We start from the raw sequence: 19311 nt of genomic DNA on the forward strand, positions 1-19311 counted from the left end.
GCCTTGAGAAGGCCGTGGAGGTGGGCAGAGTCAGAAAAGTGGCTCAAAGGAAGGAGAAGGCTCAGCTCTGACCCAAAGCTTTCGTTTTGGGGGTGACTTATTCTCCCTAAATCCCCAGCATGATGAAATTCCAGGAAGTGAGTGTGTTGTTTACATCAATATTTAAATAAGATTCTATTTTTGTAGGAGCTTATTAACACTCATTTCCTACTTATTTCAGAACCGTGCAAAGTACTTTCAGAAATTAGGGTTTTTTCCAATTACCCAACATGTTTGTGGTGAGGAGTAGAAAGACATCATTAAGTGAATCTTGCAGATGAGAAATCACACAGAGAGAGTTTCCAAGCGTTAGAAGTGGCTCGCCCTCAGACTGAAGCACAAAGCTATTCTATCTCCCACCCTTGAAAATGATGTTTCAAGAACTGATGTATTCCAGAGTTGAAAAATGAATATATAGGTGCAGTTCAGGAAAAACAATAAATGTTAACCTATTTCCTTGAGGACAATGTTGACTGTGCATAACAAAGGAGTTAGATTTTGGCATTTGCTTTCATCCAGCAATCCTACTTCTTGGAATTTAACATAAAACATATTGTTGGAAATGGAAAAAGATATATCACAGGATATATCACATGATGCTCATCATAGTAGTGTTTATGATAATGAAAACTTGAAGAGAAATGCAAATCAAAGCTACAGTGAGATGTCACTTCATACCAGTCAGAATGGCCTCAAGATGTCTACAAATAATAAATGTTGGAGAGGGTGTGGAGTAAAGAGAACCCTCCCACACTGTTGGTGGGAATGTAAGTTGATGCAGACACTATGGAAAGCGGTAGGATTGTCTCTTACAAAACTAAAGAATAGAGTTGCCATATGATCCAGAATCCTCACTCCTGGAAATATATCTGGAAAAGATTAAAACTCTAGTTTGAAAAGATACACACACCCCAAAAACCATAGCAGCACTATTTACAATAGCCAAGACATGGAAGCAACCTAAATGTCCATCAACAGAGGAATGGATAAAGAAGAGGTGTTGCATATGCAAATGGGATATTACTCAGCCATAAAAAGGAACAAAACAATGCCATCTACAGCAACATGGATGGACCTAGAGATTATTATACCAAGTGAAGTAAGTCAGACAAAGACAGACACTGCTTGTATGTGGAATCTAAAAATGATACAGATAAATTTATTTACCAAACAGAAACAAGCTCACAGACATAGAAAAAAACTTACAAAAAGGAAGAGAGGAGGGGAGGTATATTATGAGTTTGGGGTTCACAGATACATACTACTATGTGTAAAATAGCCAAACAATAAAGACCTACTGTATAGCATAGGAAACCATTCTCAATATCTTGTCATAAACTATAATGTAAAAGAATATATATGTATATATGCCTATATATAACTGAATCAATTTACTGTTCACTTGAAATCAGCACAACATTGTAAACCAATTATACTTCAATTAAGGAAAATAACGGACATATAAGAAATGGTGGATGGCAGGATTTCAAATTTTAGGAAGTCTTTAAGAGATATAGATGAATGATGTCTATTCAAAGTGCAATTAGTGAGAGTAACAGAAAAGTGAGCCTTCACTGGTGGCTCAGTGGTAAAGAACCCGTTTGCAATGCAGGAGACATTGCTTTGATCCCTGGGTTGGGAAGATCCCCTAGAGAAAGAAATGGCAACCTACTCCAGTATTCTTGCTTGGGAAACCCCATAGACAGAGGAGGCTGGCAGGCTATAGTCCATGGGGTCTCAAAGAGTCACACAGTACTTAGCGACTAAACAATGACGACAAAACAGAGAAGGAACAGAGTCAAGAACAACTGCAGTTGGAAGATGCAGCGACCACTTGTGGAAGCTTCATCATTTGGCTATGATCTCCTTAATCTTGGAGACGGAGAACAAAGGTCTGCCCAAGCTTCCACTTTCCCTGCAGCAGTTGGGGGTGGCTGATCAGTTTTGAGCGTGGGCAGGAAAAGAAAATCTAGGTTTGGGCCTGGATTCACCACCCCCCCAAGATGAGCCAGGCTGTGGTTCTTTCCCTTTCCTTCTGCAGAGAAGCCCTAGGCAGCTCGCTTCCTTCTCTTCTGTAGGAGGCAGGCTGGCAGGTGGTGTCCACTGCCCAATTGCCTAAGTCCTCTGCAACCAGATTATTGCCACCACAGGTGACCACGAGCAAACTTCTGTATCAAAGGCTGTGTGTCTGTGTCTGTGTGGGTGAGTGTACACGCATGCATGTGTGATGAATAATTTAGTGTGTGATATCCATGTATCCATCAATAACTCTAGGTGGTAGAATCGTGTGCGCTGTTTTGTCTTCAAAATGCCTATCTCAGTCTTCGACATTTTCAACATAACATGAAATACTTTGTCATAGGAAAAATCAGCAGTACCATTGATGATGGAAATATTGTTGTTTCCAGTCAATAAAATTATCTGTACCGCCTTCCTCCCAGTCCCCAAACAGAGAATATTCTAGCTGTTTTCTAGTTAAGTGATCCTTCCTCCCCTGACTGCACAGGGACTTGGGCAAGACAGGCTCTCAGCTCTCCTGTCAACCTGGATTCCACGCATCCAGACAAAAGGGCTGTAAGAACAGCATGGTTCTTTAAATGTCACCAGATCATTAGCTCATGTCTTCTTTTAAGTCTTGGGTGTGAGAACCTTGACCTGAGTCCTGTTTGAAGAACAGTGCCTTCAAAGTAGGCAGAGAGTGCTGTCTGTGTTTTTGATGGGTGTGGAGCTACAGAGAGCATTCATCATGGCTGTGACTTTGCATTAACCATCTGAGCCCCGTCAGCCTACTCCCTGAGGCCCCCTGCCCATAGACATACCTGCCTCATCCGCGGTGATGGACAGCTCGTTGCTAGGCTCACTCTTGCCAATCCGGTTCTTGGCGTACATGCGGATGCTGTAGGTGGAGGAAGGGTGGATGTCAATGATGGTGGCCGAGTTCAGCTGAGGGGAAACGTCTTTGGTTCTCTGAGCAGAATCCCAGGAGTCTTTTGGGTTTTGTTTTTCAAAAAAGAAGAGATAGAGACATGAGTTTTTTCCCTCTGCTGTTGAAAGTTCACAAGTAGGAATTTTTTTTAAAAAAGAAAGAAGGAAAGAAAAAAAGTTACAACTCAAAGTGAATTCTCAATGCAATGCTGCCACTATTCTGGTGGGCTAGCCATCAGAGGGGATGCAAAACTAAACATTCAACACCCACATTGTGGGGTACAGGGCTGCAGGCAGCTTGTTTCAGGGAGTTTTGTCCGAGGCAACACAACAGACTCCTTGGCAGAAATCACAGAGAATAGAAGCGGGGGAAGCTTATGGCAATAAAGTGAAAAACAGCTACTTCCACAACACTCATGGTACAAGATGATTAAAAAAAAAAAAAAAAGTATGGTTTGAGCAGCCCTCCACCCAAAAGAAAAAAAATCCCTAGTTCTCAAAGGTATTTGAAAACCAGCAAAGCCTTTAGCCGTATCAGACCTCTTCTCCAAAAAGGAGGGTGGTAAAAATGAAATACATAAAAACTAATCTCAGTCTCCCTCATAAGCACTGGTCATTAAGTGTACTTCTCAGTTCTAAGTTTTGAAATCATTGTTGTCTCCAACCCTTTACTGTAGGAATTATTTTCAACCACAGCTAATTTTAAGGACAGGACATGCCTTCTACAAAGAGTTGTCATTGAATGCATGATGGTGTGCACCTGCTGGCTTTTGGGCTTCAACCAATGATGAGCACATCGATGAACAGTTCTTATTTCAGAAACAGTTTGAGCAGGTGCTGATTGGGACTGGGAGGGGTCAACAGATGATTGTGGTTGTGGAAGTACCAAGATCCCCTTGAGATGGTGGCAGAGAGAATGCATGCATACTCTCACGCCACCCTGCCCATCCCAGGATCCTTTTGCATTTGCTCTGCTGAGCTCATCAGACTTATAAGAATTGCACCTAGAGTCTGAGTTTCCTGCTGAATTCTAAGCCCCGTGAGGGCACGGACCATGCTGGCCATGTTTAATGCTGTAGGCCCTGTGCTCGCACAGAGCCTGGCAAATAATAAATGCATATTTCCTAGATGAAGAAATACATGGCAAATAGACCTCTGGGTCCTGGGAATGACCCCATGCCCTTTTCCACATGAATGATGGCCACGGAAGTTCCAAGGGCTGCTCTGACCAAAGATCATTGCAAGTGCAAGAGATTTCCTGGACTTGTAGGAGGAATATGTGGCTTCAGGTCTTCCTCTGAGGGCTCTTACAGGGAATGGAGTATATAGAAACTAGCTACTGGTATTTCCTGAAAGCAGCAGTACCTTTTGAGTCCAAATGATTGAAGGGAGAAGGGCATGACAGAGAAAGAGAAGACACACTATTGATGCCTTGTATAAAATAAATAACTAACGAGAACCTACTGTATAGCACAGGGAACTCTACTCAATGCTCTATGGTGACCTGTATGGAAAGAAATCCAATGACAAACCTAGACAGTGTGTTAAAAAGCAATCACTTTGCCAACAGAGGTCCACATAGTCAAGGCTCCCAGTAGACATGTACGGGTGTGAGAGCTGGACAGTAAGGAAGGCAGAACGCTGAAGAATCAATACTTTCAAACTGTGGTGCTGGAGAAGACTCTTGAGAGTCCCTTGGACTGCAAGGAGATCAAACCAGTCAATCCAAAGGAAATCGACCCTCAATACTCTTTGGAAGAACTGATGCTGAAGCTGAAGCTCCAATACTCTGATGAGAAGAGCTGGCTCATTGGAAAAGACCCCGAAGATGGGAAAGATTGAATGCAGAAGAAGAGGGTGACTGAGGATAAGATGGTTGGATGGCACCACCGAGTCAATGGACATGAACTTGAGTAAACTCTGGGAGAATGTGAGGAATAGGGAAGCCTGGTGTGCTGCAGTCCATGGGGTTGTGAAGAGTCAGACATGGCTTGGCGACTGAACAACAATACGTACACATATAGCTGATTCACTTTGCTGTATAGCAGAAACTAACACGACATTGTAAAGCAACTATACTCCAATGAAAATTAATTTAAAAAGAGAAGACGCTGCACAATAACAAATGATAGAAGAACAGAAGAATGGGATTCAATAGAGGACAAGTGATGGGAAGGAAGTTCATGCCAACAGAATTGATGTATAAGTAGGAGCCTTGTCCCACAAAAAGAAAGTCAGGCCTTCTGGAGAAGATAATTAGGATGACAGGGAGGAACTCTAGGCACTGCATGATGCAGAGGCAGTTGCTAACCAGCCCCAGGAGGAAGCTGACACCTGTAGGGTTTGATGGCTCTTCCCAGGCCATTATGGAGCCTTCTGGAACTGACATAGCCATGGAAATGTGCCATACTCCCTGAGGTGTGTCTAGGAGATGGCTGAGAGCTTGCAGGGATATAGTGACTGCCCGTCTCCTTCTCCTGCCAGGGAAGTCATGGGAATAGCCCCTGGGGAGTCACCAAGGTGGGGGTCTCAGGCAGGAAGTTCATGGTCCTTGGAGAAGGGGCTGTATTTTTAACTTCTTTCTTGCAATGATTAGACTTTGAAATAAAAAGATGATGTCAGTGATCATAACTCTTAGACTATGGTTCAAAACACTACAGGGTGGGCTTTTCAGGTAAAGATCAAGAGGATGAGAAAGAGAAAGACATGCGTTATCCTGAAGGATTTTAAAGTAACTGAATGAAGAAGAGGAAAGTCTAGTGAAATTCCCAAACACACTCTAGCAAATGATATGACATTAAAAGAAGAACACAAACAGGGTGTGGCTACCCAGGAGAAGAGCTGAGAAAGGGGCCAAAAATGCCACTTCTGATCTCAGATGCCAAAGTGCACAAGGACTGGTCGTGGGTTATAAACAAAGTGTGCTTGAGAATACCACACTGAGCATTAAAAACAGACCCCAGGGAAATCCTGACACTTAGGGATGGAACTGCAAATTGAAATACAAATAAAACTAGCAAGAACATGTGATAGACAAAATAAAGATACTTCTTAGGAGGAATATGTCACGAGCAGAAAGGCATGCCTAGAGATGGAGCTGGAGGACGCAAGTATGGATGGGAGATTTGGGGTAAGGACATGAGCAGGAAGAGCAGGTTGAACAATGAAATGCTTGTGAGGATTGATTACAGGTCTTGCCCAACGGAGAAAGCAGAGGGTGGTTTCTAGACTCCCAAGTAGCATCTAGGAGATTGTGTAAGTCATACAAAGATGGTTTGTAAGGTGTCTGTTTATTGAGATGTGGGCTTGGCTAAAGGGACCTGTAGGAGATGCTGAGGTTCCCAGCACCTGTAAGAGTGGGGAGTTGCTGCCCACTGGTCCAAGGGGGCCAAAGGGGAGGAACTGTATTTCTGGGGTGTGGACAGGACTGAAACCTAAGAATAGGGCCCAGCACCTGTAAGAGTGGGGAGTTGCTGCCCACTGGTCCAAGGGGGCCAAAGGGGAGGAACTGTATTTCTGGGGTGTGGACAGGACTGAAACCTAAGAATAGGGCCCCTGATGGAAGCTGTACACAGAGAACAGTCTCTGTGGGATCCTTCTGCATTGCTCTCTGGGTCTGCCACTGGGCAGGAGAAGAAGGGGGTGGCAGAGGATGAGATGGTTGGATGGCATCACCGACTCAATGGACATGAGTCTGAGCAAACTGGGAGATGGTGAAGGACAGGAAAGCCTGCCATGCTGCAGTTCTTGGGGTCACAAAGAGTCAGACACAACTTAGCAACTGAACGACAACAACCCAACAACCCTGAACTCAGAGGGAAGGGGAATCTCCATGGTGTGGACCACAGGGCTCAGCTTTGGGGAGAAAAGCAGACGCTGGGTTTGAGCAGAAGTCAAGGTGGTGGGTGAAGAAAAGCCAGAAGAAAGGTGAACTCAGGTTTCAGAGCAGCATCTGCTCGCTGGGTGCCCTGCTAGGCATTTTACAAGGGTGACTTCTGCAGTCCCCATATTTGTGGGCACATTGGAAACAACTCAAAGCTTCCTGACAACTGCACTTTCACACCCATGCAGTCAGAATCTCTGGGGGTGGTACTTTAAACAAATCTGTGCTTTAAAAAAATGCCTCTCTCTCTCTGGGCGGTTGTAGCATATGAGAGCCACAAGGGCATCTCTGAGATTCATGGTGCTATTCGATCTGATCTGATTCCTACCTGGGAAAAAAAACAATCCTCAGAGAGGGTAGCCAACCCGGTCTGGTTAACAGAGCTAATAAGTGGTGAAACTGGGTAATGAACCATCTGACATTAAAACTGGCATCCATATAGAACCTACCACATGAGGGTCCATCCATGACTTAGCATCAGGCATTTAATTGCTTAAAGGGTTAGTAGTTGCTTCTTGGCATGAAAGCTATAACAAATCTAGACAGTGTGTTGAAAAGCAAAGCTATCACCTTGCCAACAAAGGTCTGTGTATCAAGGCTATGGTCTTTCCAGTGGTCATGCACGGTTGTGAGAACTGGATGGTAAAAGAAGGCAGAGGGCCATGGAATTGATGCCAAACTGTGGTGCTGGAGAAGACTCTTGAGAGTCCCTTGAACTGCAAGGAGATCCAACCAGTCAATCTTAAAGGAAATCAACCCTGGATACTCATTGGAAGGACTGATGCTGAAGCTGAAGCTCCAATAGTTTGGTTACATCATGTGAACAGCCAACTCATTGGAAAAGACCCTGATGCTGGAAAAAATTGAGGGCAGAAGTAGAAGAGGGCATCAGAGTTTGAAATGGCTGGATGGCATCACTGATGCAATGAACATGAACTTGGGCAAACCCCAGGAGATGGTGAGGGAAGGAGGCCTGGTGTGCTGCAGCCCATGGGATCAGGAAGAGTTCGACAGCAGTGAGTGACTAGACAACAACTCTCTGGGTCATCCTGCTGCACAGCTAGAGTCTGGACAGAATGTATTTTCAACTGGATGCTGACAAAATCCTCATGAAGCGGGGATTTTTATTTTCATTGTGAAGGTCAAGAAACTCAGACCGTGTTGTTGAGGTGCTGAGAAGTGAGGCTGGGATTTGACCCCACTAGTGCTATCCCCAAGTTCTAGGCCGGCTTCCTGCAGCATGGGACCTTCACAAGGTCTCTGATGGATATCCAATGAGACTCGATTTCAATTTTCTAGGAATCTGATGGAAGTCTCACGTGCTTAGAGGAAGACTAAGGGGTGGAACTTTGCTAAGAGTTGTTGTAAGTCCTCTAGTTGGTAGGAGCAAAAGGTGAGAGCTGTGAGAGCTGTGCAGGGTCAGATTTGTCCCTTGGTTTAGGAAAAATAAGTGAGAAGCATCTGTTGAGAAAGGAGGTAGGATTCTATGACATGATCCAGAGAGATCATGGGTAAAGAGGATGCAGAGGTTCAGAGTCGAGTCTCTGCCTCTAAAAGTCCAGTTATCACATGAGTGAAGACTGGGGAGAGCCCCCAGGAGCAGTGTGGTTGAACAGGATGCTTGTTGACGAGCCCAGCTTGAAGGGGATATGGCCTGAGTCAGGAGGACAGCAGATCATCAAGGACAAATGTAAGGCAGTGAACTTCATTTGGAGAAGAGTTGTTAGAGGCTTGAATATGTGAGGGTGACCCAAAGTCTGAGAGGCAAAATTACGCAAAGGTAGAAAATGAAGTGGCTCGGAGAAGGATGAGATCTATGGTGCTGAGTGAGAGAAGGGAAGATCGGCACCTGGGGAAGCCACTTCTGCTCTGTCTTCTCCTTGGAGGAGAGCCCTTGTGTGAAAGGCAGCGGAGGTGGGGGGGGGTACTAAGGCACTAAGACCAGGCAGCGATTTGTGAGGCCTTGGGGAGAAGGCACCCAAGAAGGGATGTGGGGAACATGGCAGGCTGGAGTAGACACAATAAGCCAATGGGCTGGCCTCGCACATGGGGCAAGATGCTGTAAGGGGATGGAAGGTGGATCTTGGTGTCCACCTGGAGTAAAGCAGTGGCTACTAGGAACCCAGTATGTGACAGCCATAGAAACCAGCATGATGCAGGCTACGTGAAGAAAGTCAAAGGCTCCAAACGAGGGAGGTGATGGCTCCTTTGTGCCTGTGCCCAGACAGATGACCCCAGGGGCACTGCCACGGGGTGAGTGGAGCTGAAGGGCCAGGTGATGATCCAAGGAGGGACACGCAAAGGAACTTGGGATATTTTATTTTTTTTTGGCAAATGGAAAACTAAGGAGTGTCATCTGTTTTCAAACCATGCAAGGGAGGTCATTTGATCAAAGAGTTTAGGGGTGGGAATTCAATCCACAGCATCATCATAAAAATGTCATAAGCTCTAATTAATAAACTTAATGGGATACCATTAACAATAACAAAAACATGTGTTTATGGAGCTAAATGAGTTGATCCTGAAATTATATATGGAAAGCTAAGAAAACACTGGGAGGGAAAGTTGCAAGGATAGACTAGCCTTACCAAATGTTAAGACATAAAGCCTCTATGATTAAAACAGTCTGGTACTGCTGCATTAGTACATAGGTAAACCCAGGGAATAGGAAAGTCCAGAAATAGACTCAATTACATATGGAAGGGGGACAGCAGAGGATGAGATGGTTGGATGGCATCACCGACTCAATGGACTTGAGTTTGAACAAACTCTGAGAAGATGGTGAAAGACAGGGTAGACTGGCATGCTGCAGTCCATGGGACAAGACTATGTGACTGAACAACAACATACAAAAGCTTAGTATGTGATAAAGGCGGCATCTGAAATCACTGGACAAAGGTGGATTTTTAATAAATGATGTTGGGGCAACATAAAACCCATTTTTGGAGAAGATAAAATCAGATCCATCTCTCCCAGTGTACACAAGAGTAGACTCCAAACGGATTGGAGACCTCAATTTAGAAAAGGGAGGCAAAGAAACACAAAATGATAGAAGAAAATAGGCTGATTTATTTTATGACCACAGTGCAGAGAATGATGTTTCTAACTTGAGTCAAAACCCAGATTCAATAAAAGAAAATATTGATAAATTAAAAAAGACACACAGGCACACAGTTAAATATGAGTTCACACATCTGCCAGGCAAAGAAAGGAGAGAGACTGCAGCAGCGCATGAGAGGGAGGCATGGGCTTGAATGTGGACCTGGGATATATCCCTGTGGAGCTCAAATGAGGAATGGGGTCTGACCAGCAGGTGGGAGTAACCATAGTAACTGTGTGGTCCAGGGATGGGAGGGCAGCCTTTGAGGGACCCTTGTCACAGGTGATGCTGTGGTTGCCCATTTCACAGAGGAGGATGGTGGCGGGGGTGGTTATAGCTGGTAAGAGACATGGCCAGAGACACGATGAACCCAAACTCCCTTGAGGAACCATTGGATCATCATAAGCACCTGGAAATGACTGATCCCCTGAAGACAGGGAGGCACGTAGCTACTCCCCTGACTGGCTCTGTGGGCACTAGCTCCCAGACCTGCAGTCCTTCTATTAGTGCCGACCTGCGAGGCTTGCGGGGGTGGGGGTCTGTCCCTCTCTCTGTAGACTCTGCAGAGTATCCCCACTGTGTGTGTCTGTGTTCCTGCCGAGTTTTCATTCTTGCCCTCAGTTTCCAGGTTGTTCTCTGTAAGAACATGCCTGCCTCACCTAAGAGACTTCAAGACCCAGATCTCAGAACTTCTCAGTCTTTGGTTCCATCCTGCCCTTATTTCTTTAGAATGAAGGCAGGGCCTCCTCTCTGCCGTTGGCCCTGGGCAAGCCCGTTGGTCCTGATTTCTGAAAGATCCCTGCTGGTTCAGCACTGCCCTCAGCTTGCTCACTGGCCGTCCTCTACCTCCATCCCCTGCATGGGATCTGGTTTCCAGGGGACTGTGTGACCACAGCCACCATGCTCCTCTCAGGAGGCTTTCTCAGGGTCCATGGAAGCATCACCTCACTTCCAGGTCTGTGGCTCAGGGAACCAAGCTGGTCACCATGCCTCTTCTGACATCTTTTCTTATGCATCTCTAACCCAGGACTTCTAGCCATCCTCAAGCACTATTGCTATGACCTCTGTTCTTGGTTTGATGCAAGCTGCTTTCATCCTCTGTAATTCCTTTCCATAACCCCCACCTTAACCCTTTTCTGGACTCACTTCCTCATCCAGTCTCACACTTTGCCCCACCCTGCCCCTTGCCTGTTCCTACAGAAACATTTCTGCCTGCCTGACCTGCCTTTCTACATGCCACCAGCTTAATTTTTTGCTCCAGCTTCAGCTCACGAGATAAATGCATCATCGCAGTGTGCTGTGAAGTGATGCACGGTGCCTAGGAAGTGAGAAACGAGGCCACTTTCCTGGACTGTGAGACCATCAAACCCTCACGAGCTGATGCTGCTCTAATTCCTCATCTTTTGTGTCCAAGTCCAGACCTGGAGCCACAGTGGTGGTACCCTCCCCTTGGCCTGATGGGTCCTAATGTTCAAAGTGGCCTTGTCATTGTCACTTTAGGATGATCAACCGGCGTGCCTGATGTGGTCCTGACAGCTGGTCTGTTTTACTTCTGGGCTCTTGGTGAGTTGGCCACTTGCCCAGCGAAGCACAGGCGTGCCTGGCTGCATCTGTGCCACCAGCCTGTCCCTGCACATCCAGGAGGTCACTGCAGGATCAGTGCTATCTCAGCAATATGTGGCCCTCTGCACAAACCACCGTGGCTCAGCTCAGCCCACGGACACTGAACGCAGCCAGTGCTCAGGGATGTGGACACTAGGGAAGCAGGGGGAAGATGGGAAGGTGGGAAAAATAATGCAGTGGCCGGGTTGGGTTGGCAGCTGCCTGTGCACCCTTTGGTAGGGACAGTGCCAAAGTGATCCACGGGGAGGGAGCAGGATTGAGGTCCTTCTGGTTTAAGGAGAAAAGAGGCAGGGCTGACCCACCAAAGAGATCGCAACACAAAATCACTCCCACTAAAGGAAATGGTGGTGTGCTTCACGCAAGGAAAGAGATAGACTGGCCAAAAGAGCTCCCTCTGAGTTTCCCGCAGTCCAGGTTGTGCTTACATTAAAAGGCAACCAATAAAACAGCTTTTGGAAGTGGAAGTACAGCTGGAGGAAATGAAGGACTTACCTGATTTATTTTTGCATTCAATGTCATAGCCCGTGATGGGGCTGTTCCCGTCAAAGCCCATGGTCCACCTGAGGGTGATGGTACGTGCCTTCACATCCTTGATCTCAATTTCAGGAGGATCTGGGGGCTCTGTGTGGTCAACAGAAAACCTGGGTTAGTTTGAACGTCATTCAGGCATAAGATGCTAGTGAAAATCCCGAGTGACTCACAAAAACGTTGTCAGCATTCAACACAGCAGACTTATTTTTTTTTTTTTTTAACCTGGAAATATTTTTTTCCTAAGCACATTTTAGGATGGAACAATTTTATTTTTCCAAATTTTCCAATTTTCATAGCACTTATAAAGCTGGACCAAACCTGAGGATTTACATGTCACTCTTCTGGTCTGGCTCTGGATCTATTAATCAGAAACTATTTTGGCCCCGAATATGAAACTTTCATTCAGATCATCTAGTTGTTGTTTAGCCACTAAGTCATGTCTGACTCTTTGCGACCCCATGGACTGTAGCCCACCAGGCTCCTCTGTCCATTGGATTTCCCAGGCAAGAATACTGGAGTGAGTTGCCATTTCCCTCCTCCACGGGCAGAACATCTAGTAAGGATTCCTAAATTTGAACAAGAAAGGCACAATGTCAGGCTGCCCAGTCAGCTGACTCAGTTCCTTTATGGACTTTGCTCCCTCTGTTTGGGGGCTGCACCTTGGTATAATCGTGAGATCTGTAAAATGAAGCTTTAGCACCAACTTTGTTAAGATTCAACATCTTCTTAGGACTTGGAAGTGTGATGTGTCAAAGCTGAGGCCACTTGGACACCTGAGCCTGGGCACACACTTACTGTCCTGACACCGCCGAGTTTCTCCCCCTAGGTTCTGTCCGTCCTACCTTGCACCGTGAGCTGAATTATTCCACGGTCCTCCCCATAAGAATTGATAGCGTGACAGGAGAAGAAGCCAGAATCTTCTCTTACCGTTGGCAAAATCTATGTGTAAAGCAGAGAGAAATCCATCTTACCCAGAGGAATGCAGAGCGAGAACAACTCAAAGGGCTCTTGGTTACAAAAATCTCTCCACTCTCACTCTCCTCCCAGCCCCAAGCACACACATAAACACACTCACACACAGGGACACAAAAAGCTAAGAACAAATTATTTCAGCACAATTATAAATGTGCCGATGGACAGATTCAGTGTACATAATCCATGTCAGCTGCCAGCTCATTAAATTGGATGTGAAATTGATATAGGATGTCACATTCAGGTTGACATATATTCCACATACTCCCACTTAAAAAAAAAAATCTCATAGTGGATTTTGTTTTTAAGTCGAGAGAAATGTTTTATTAAATGTCTTCTTTACATTATTGATATATATGTTTGTCTCTAAAAGACAATGATGAGCCTTAGCAAGCAATTTCCAAAACATTTCTCACAAGCCAGTAGAGCCCATCCTGATGAAGTTTCTCTACATCACTGGCAGAGTGTCCATCAGACCATCATGGACTATATTTGTAAATATTTAAACAGTGTCATTGGGAGGAGTTTTGGTTAAATCTCATAGTGGATTTTTAAAACAGCCAGAGCAATCCTGCCTAGACAAAACAGGTCTATAAACATTGCAATAAAGGTTTGGTCTCCCAGGACTCCAAGATTGGACCTGAGAGTGAATCGATATGCACGTTTCAAACACGGGGCTTTTTTTTTCCTCATGTGTGTTTTACAGCATCCTTTCTCCCCCATATTAAAAGAATTACTCAGCTAACTACCAGCAGTGCTAAAAATTCTAAGAGACTACAATACTTTTTTACTCTGGGTTTTCCCCCAAGAAGCAAAATATTTTCCTTATAATATTTTTGTGGCAGAATCCTTCTGACTTTTTTTTCAGGAAGTTAAAAAAAAGTGCACAGTGTAGGCTGTCATTTCTCCAGAATTACCTGTCATTAAAAGATGCTGTTTCTCCAGGCATAGAGAGTAGACTTATGGACATGGGGGGAAGGGAGGAGAGGGTGAGATGTATGGAAAGAGTAACACGGGAACTTACATTACCATATGTAAAATAGATCGCCAATGGGAATTTGCTTTATGGCTCAGGAAACTCAAACAGGGGCTCTGTATCAACCTAGAGGGGTGGGATGGGGCAGGAGACAGGAGGGAGGTTCAAAAGGGAGGGGGTATATGTATACCTATGGCTGATTCATGCTGAGGTTTGACAGATAACAACAAAATTCTGTAAAGCAATTATCCTTCAATAAAAAAATAAATTAAAAAATATGCCATTTCTCTCTCTTATTATTATTATTATTATTATTATTATTACAGTTTTTTTCCCTGCCATGTTGGCAATAATTTCACTCTTAACCACATGTAGGATAAAGTACTATTTTTGCAGGCTACTCTGGAATCCCTTTATATATAAAAGTAGAGAGATAGTGTTTCATAAATGTTTCTTTTTTTTAAGATTCTTTTTTTACATGGACCATTTTTAAAGCCTTTATTGAATTTGTTTTTTGTTTTGTTCTTTTTATTAAAAAGTTGTTTGGTTTCTTGGCTGTGAGGCACAGGGGATCTTAGGTCTCTGACCAGGGATTGAACCAGCACCCCCTGCATTGCAAGGCGAAGTCTCAGCTACTGGAACACCAAGGGAGCCCCGTTGTAACTGTTGATGATGATCTGTGGCTTTCCCCGACATGCAGTCACTTATGTGAAAGGACAGGATTATTCTGCCTGTGAAGGTAGGTGCTCATCTGTCCTGTTTGCCATGCTCTTACCTGCAGAGTAGAAATCACCTCCTCCCCCACCTCCTTGGTAGACACAAGATAACGGGCCATTTCGGGGTTAATGATCCGGTCCTCTTTCTCCCAGCGGACTATGATGGGCTTCTCACCATGGGCCGTGCAGCTCATTTCCTTCTTTTGACCCTGAGTGGCCAGGGTGGTGTTTGGGTAGGATGTAATCATCGCAGGAACTGAAAATCCAAAAATGACACAATTATTCGGCAAAGCAAGGGTTCACGGTTTCCCCACCATAACACATGGCTCAATTGCATTTGAGATGTTTCTTTTAAATGTATTGGCTGAGCAAGAATCATTAATAAAAGAGTTGGAAGGGTGGCAGAAAAATGAAACTGGACTCAATGAGCCCCAAGCAGAAATTGCTGTGTGGTTTCCTATTTGGAGGGGGGCGGGGTGTGCAGGTCTTATTCTCTTCCAATCCCTGTGGAAAGTAAACTTACGTTCCCTAAAACACACAAGAAAATGATATGACTTGCTTATTAGACAGGAAAAAGGGCTTCCATTGAGAATTGTACTCCTCCTTCCATAATCACCTACATTTCCAACTATCCTTGTCAACTATGGGAATTTCTGAAACCTTGTTAGTTAACCGATTGACTAACCAATCCTTGAAGTCACCTCTTGGCATCCCTAACCCACAGTTCTGCAGACCTCAAAACCAGACTTTTCCCAAAGTTTATAGCAGGGAATCTCATCTCAATGTATTGAGAGAATGGGAAACTTTATTTGTGAAACTTGTCAAGTTCCCTCCCTCCATCTCAAAATTCCTCTTGATGAAAGTGAAAGAGGAGAGTGAAAAAGCTGGCTTAAAACTCAACATTCAAAAAACTAAGATCATGGCATCTGGTTCGATTACTTCATGGTAAATAGATGGGGAAACAATGAAAACAGTGACAGATTTCACTTTCTTGGGCACCAAAATTACTGCAGATGGTGACTGTAGCCATGAAATTAAAAGACGCTTGCTCCTTGGAAGAAAAGCTATGACTAAACTAGACAGCATATTAAAAATTAGAGACATTACTTTGCCAACATAGTCCCTAATCAAAGCTATGGTTTTTCTAGTAGTTATGTATGGATATGAGAATTGGACCATAAAGAAAGCTGAGCACCAAGGAAATGATGCTTTTGAACTGTGGTGTTGGTGAAGACTCGTGAGAATCCTTTGAACTGCAAGGAGATCAAACCAGTCGATCTTAATGGAAATCATTCCTGAATATTCATTGAAAGGACTGATGCTGAAGCTGAAGCTCCAATAGTTTGGCCACCTGATGGGAAGAACTGACTCATTGGAAAAGATCCTGATGCTGGAAAGATTGGAGGCGGGAGGTGAAGGGGACGACAGAGGATGAGATGGTTGGATGGCATCACCTGCTCAATGGACATAAGTTTGAGCAAGCTTCGGGAGTTGGTGATGGACAGGGAGGCCTGGTGTGCTGCAGTCCTTGGGGTCACAAAGAAACGGACACTGAGAGACTGAACTAGTGTATTGGAGAAGACTCCTGAGAGTCCCTTGGATAGCAAGGAGATTAAACCAGCCAACCCTAAAGAAGCTCAACCCAGAATATTCATTGGAAGGATTGATGCTGAAGCTGAAGCTCCAATAATTTGGCCACCTAGTTGGAAGAGCAGATTCACTGGAAAAACCTTCAATTGTGGGAAGATTGAAGGCAAAATGAGAAGAGGGAAGTAGAGGATGAGATGTTGATAGCATCACTGACTCAAAGGACATGAGTTTGTGCAAACTCCAGGAGATAGTGAAGACAGGGAATCTTGGCGTGCTGCAGTCCATGGGGTGCCAGAGTCAGACATGACTTAGGCACTGAACAATTAGTGTGGAAATGGACCTGAGGAATCCAGCAAAAGCAAACACAAACACACTCTAGAAGGAGGTACCCTCCACCCAGGCCCTTTGGGATTCTCCAGATGAATCTCTGCTAACATGAGCTCACAAAACAAAAGTAGTAAAACACGTGAGAAAACAATCTACCCTCATGGAGAATCAGGCCCCCAAGGGCTTCAGATGCTAGAATTACGAGATACAGGCCTTGAAATAATAATGCACAAAATGTTTAAAGATATTTTCAAAACATGAGAAAGGAACAAGAAGATATGAAAAACAAACAGGAAGATTTGAAAAAGAACTAAAACAAATTTATATATTTTTTATCTACTTTTTACCTAATTTTCCCAATCACAGGAGTAAGGGCTCTCCCTCATTCGTAAGGTCATGTTCATGCTATATTCTTTGCCACCCACCTCAGGGACCTCCAGCACCTCTCCCTGGGCACTTGACCATAGAAACGCTGTGCCTTCCCCTGAGACTGGCACATGCCAGGGCATGTCCTCCCTGTAGCCAGCTAGAGTGGTTTGAGACACACAACAAGGCAAAGATCTCCCAGTTTTGTAGCCTGGACCCCACGGACTACCCCACACTGTGGAGTTTCTCTATAGTCAGAAGGCATATGGCAGAGATAACACAATGTGGAGTGGGCAAGCTGGGAATGGAGCAAAAGAAGCACCATGAGGCCCAGATTTTAAAGAAAGTTGCCCACAACCATGGTGAGATTCCTCTTCCTGAGCGTCTGAGAAGCAGCAGAACTGCTCCACCATCCCCAAACTTTGGTTCTGATCCCTCCTTCCCTTTCACCTTTAAAAGATAATTTTTAATTTTATTAACCAATATATTGAGGTACAATAAACATACCTCAAAATTCACTTGCTTCAAGTATATAATTTTAGTATTGCCTTCGCTTTCTAGGCTCAAAGGGGAGGGGCAAGACATTTTATTGAGTGAAAGATTCTTTAAATTTTGTAGCACTTTACAGTTTTCAAAAGATTCACACACATGATTTCATATAATCCCATAATAACTCTTATTAACCCCCTACCCCTGTCTTGCTCCTCTCCCTTTCCTCTCCCCACTAGTTTGTTCTCTGTATCTGTGAGTCTGTTTCTCTTTTGTTTTGTTCACTAGTTTGTTGCATTTTTCAGATTCACATAGAAGTGATATCATCGAGTATTTGTTTTTCTCTGTCTGACTTATTTCACTTAGCAGAATGCCATCCAAGTCCATCCATATTGCTGCAAATGGCAAATTTTCATTATTTTTATGGCTCAGTAGGATTCCACCGTATATATATGTGCCACGTCTTCTTTATTTACACATCTGTTGGTGGACATCTAGGTTGCTTCCATACCCTGTTGTGAATAGCACTGCTACGAATGTTGGGTGCATGTATCTTTTTGAATTAGTGCTTTTGTTTTTCTCAGATCTATACCCAAGAGTGGAACTGCTGGGTGAGTTTAAAGCAGGGACTGGCTCTGCTGCTTTCCCCCTGTGGGGGCTGCAGTGATGATTGTGGGCCTCATCCTGACTGATGCTGAGATGTGGGCATGTCTGGGGGTGAGGGGATGGGCTAAGGTGTACAGGTGGGGAGATGTGGAATGCTGGCTGGGGCTTCTGCATCTTAAATGCAGTGGAGGGTAGGGACCAACAGAAATGCCCAGGGCTGTAGGCATTTGGAGTCCTGGGCGGGCTTGTCTGTGATCTCAGGCAGACGATGGGTTAATGTGGAACAGACTTACAGGGGCACTGTGGGACTTAGAAGTTAATGAGTCAGCTCATATCCATGTCTGTAGAGGTTACACATCAGGGTTTGGTTTACTGTTTTATTGGCTGCCTGGATTCAAAAAAGAAGAAGAGAAAATGTTGATAGTGAGGACTAGATGTCTGAGGCCATTGCATTGTACAGCGTCCTAAATAATGAGAAATATTTCTTCTATTAATAGTATGAAAAGTGAAAGTGTTAGTTGCTCAGTCAAGTCCAGCTCTTTGCAACCCCATGGACTATAGCCCCACCAGTCTCCTCTGTCCCTGGAATTCTCTAGGCAAGTATATTGGAATGGGTTGCTATTCCCTTCTCCAGAGAATCTTTCTGACCCAGGGATCAAACCTGGGTCTCCTGCATCACAGGCAGACTCTTTCCTGTCTGAGCCATCAGGGAAGCCCACAAATAATTTACCAACTGGAATATGGCCCCCCGGCCCCTCCTGTAGAGAACCAGTTCCTACAGCCCCCTTTGTTGAGCACAGAGTAGAGAGACTTCAGTGGCAGAGCTGTGTTTTGGAAATTAATCCACACTAATGCCTCTCAGTGTGGTGGGCTGCTAAAGGCCACACAGAGGATTTCTCAGTGTATGCTATTTGCTAAATAAGAAAAAAAAAAAAAAAAGCAAAGAAACATGTCACATGGCAGGGTATGAAAAAATACAGATTTCTTGTGAAGACACATTGAGTGTGATCACTTCTCAAGTCTGGGGTATTTTACCACTCTCAGTACTTTATATTTCAGTGCTGCTACTGCTAAGTCCCTTCAGTCGTGTCCGACTCTGTGCGACCCCATAGACAGCAGCCCACCAGGCTCCCCCGTCCCTGGGATTCTCCAGGCAAGAACACTGGAG

At 44.6% G+C, this 19311-nt stretch overlaps 1 protein-coding gene across 1 annotated transcript in view; it reads right to left on the reverse strand.

Annotated features, from left to right (window-relative positions):
• DSCAM (DS cell adhesion molecule) overlaps positions 1-19311 on the reverse strand; it is a 697188-nt gene that overhangs the window by 144226 nt on the left and 533651 nt on the right. The window contains exons 12-15 of the mRNA XM_055570128.1: positions 14825-15021; positions 12944-13040; positions 12063-12191; positions 2859-3026 (exon numbers count right to left, since the gene is read on the reverse strand). Of these exons, the coding sequence (XP_055426103.1) occupies positions 2859-3026; positions 12063-12191; positions 12944-13040; positions 14825-15021 (591 nt within the window). The remainder of the gene's footprint in view (positions 1-2858; positions 3027-12062; positions 12192-12943; positions 13041-14824; positions 15022-19311) is intronic.

The sequence above is a fragment of the Bubalus kerabau genome, chromosome 2 (assembly GCF_029407905.1).
Source record: "Bubalus kerabau isolate K-KA32 ecotype Philippines breed swamp buffalo chromosome 2, PCC_UOA_SB_1v2, whole genome shotgun sequence".
Classification (NCBI taxonomy): Eukaryota; Metazoa; Chordata; class Mammalia; order Artiodactyla; family Bovidae; genus Bubalus; species Bubalus kerabau.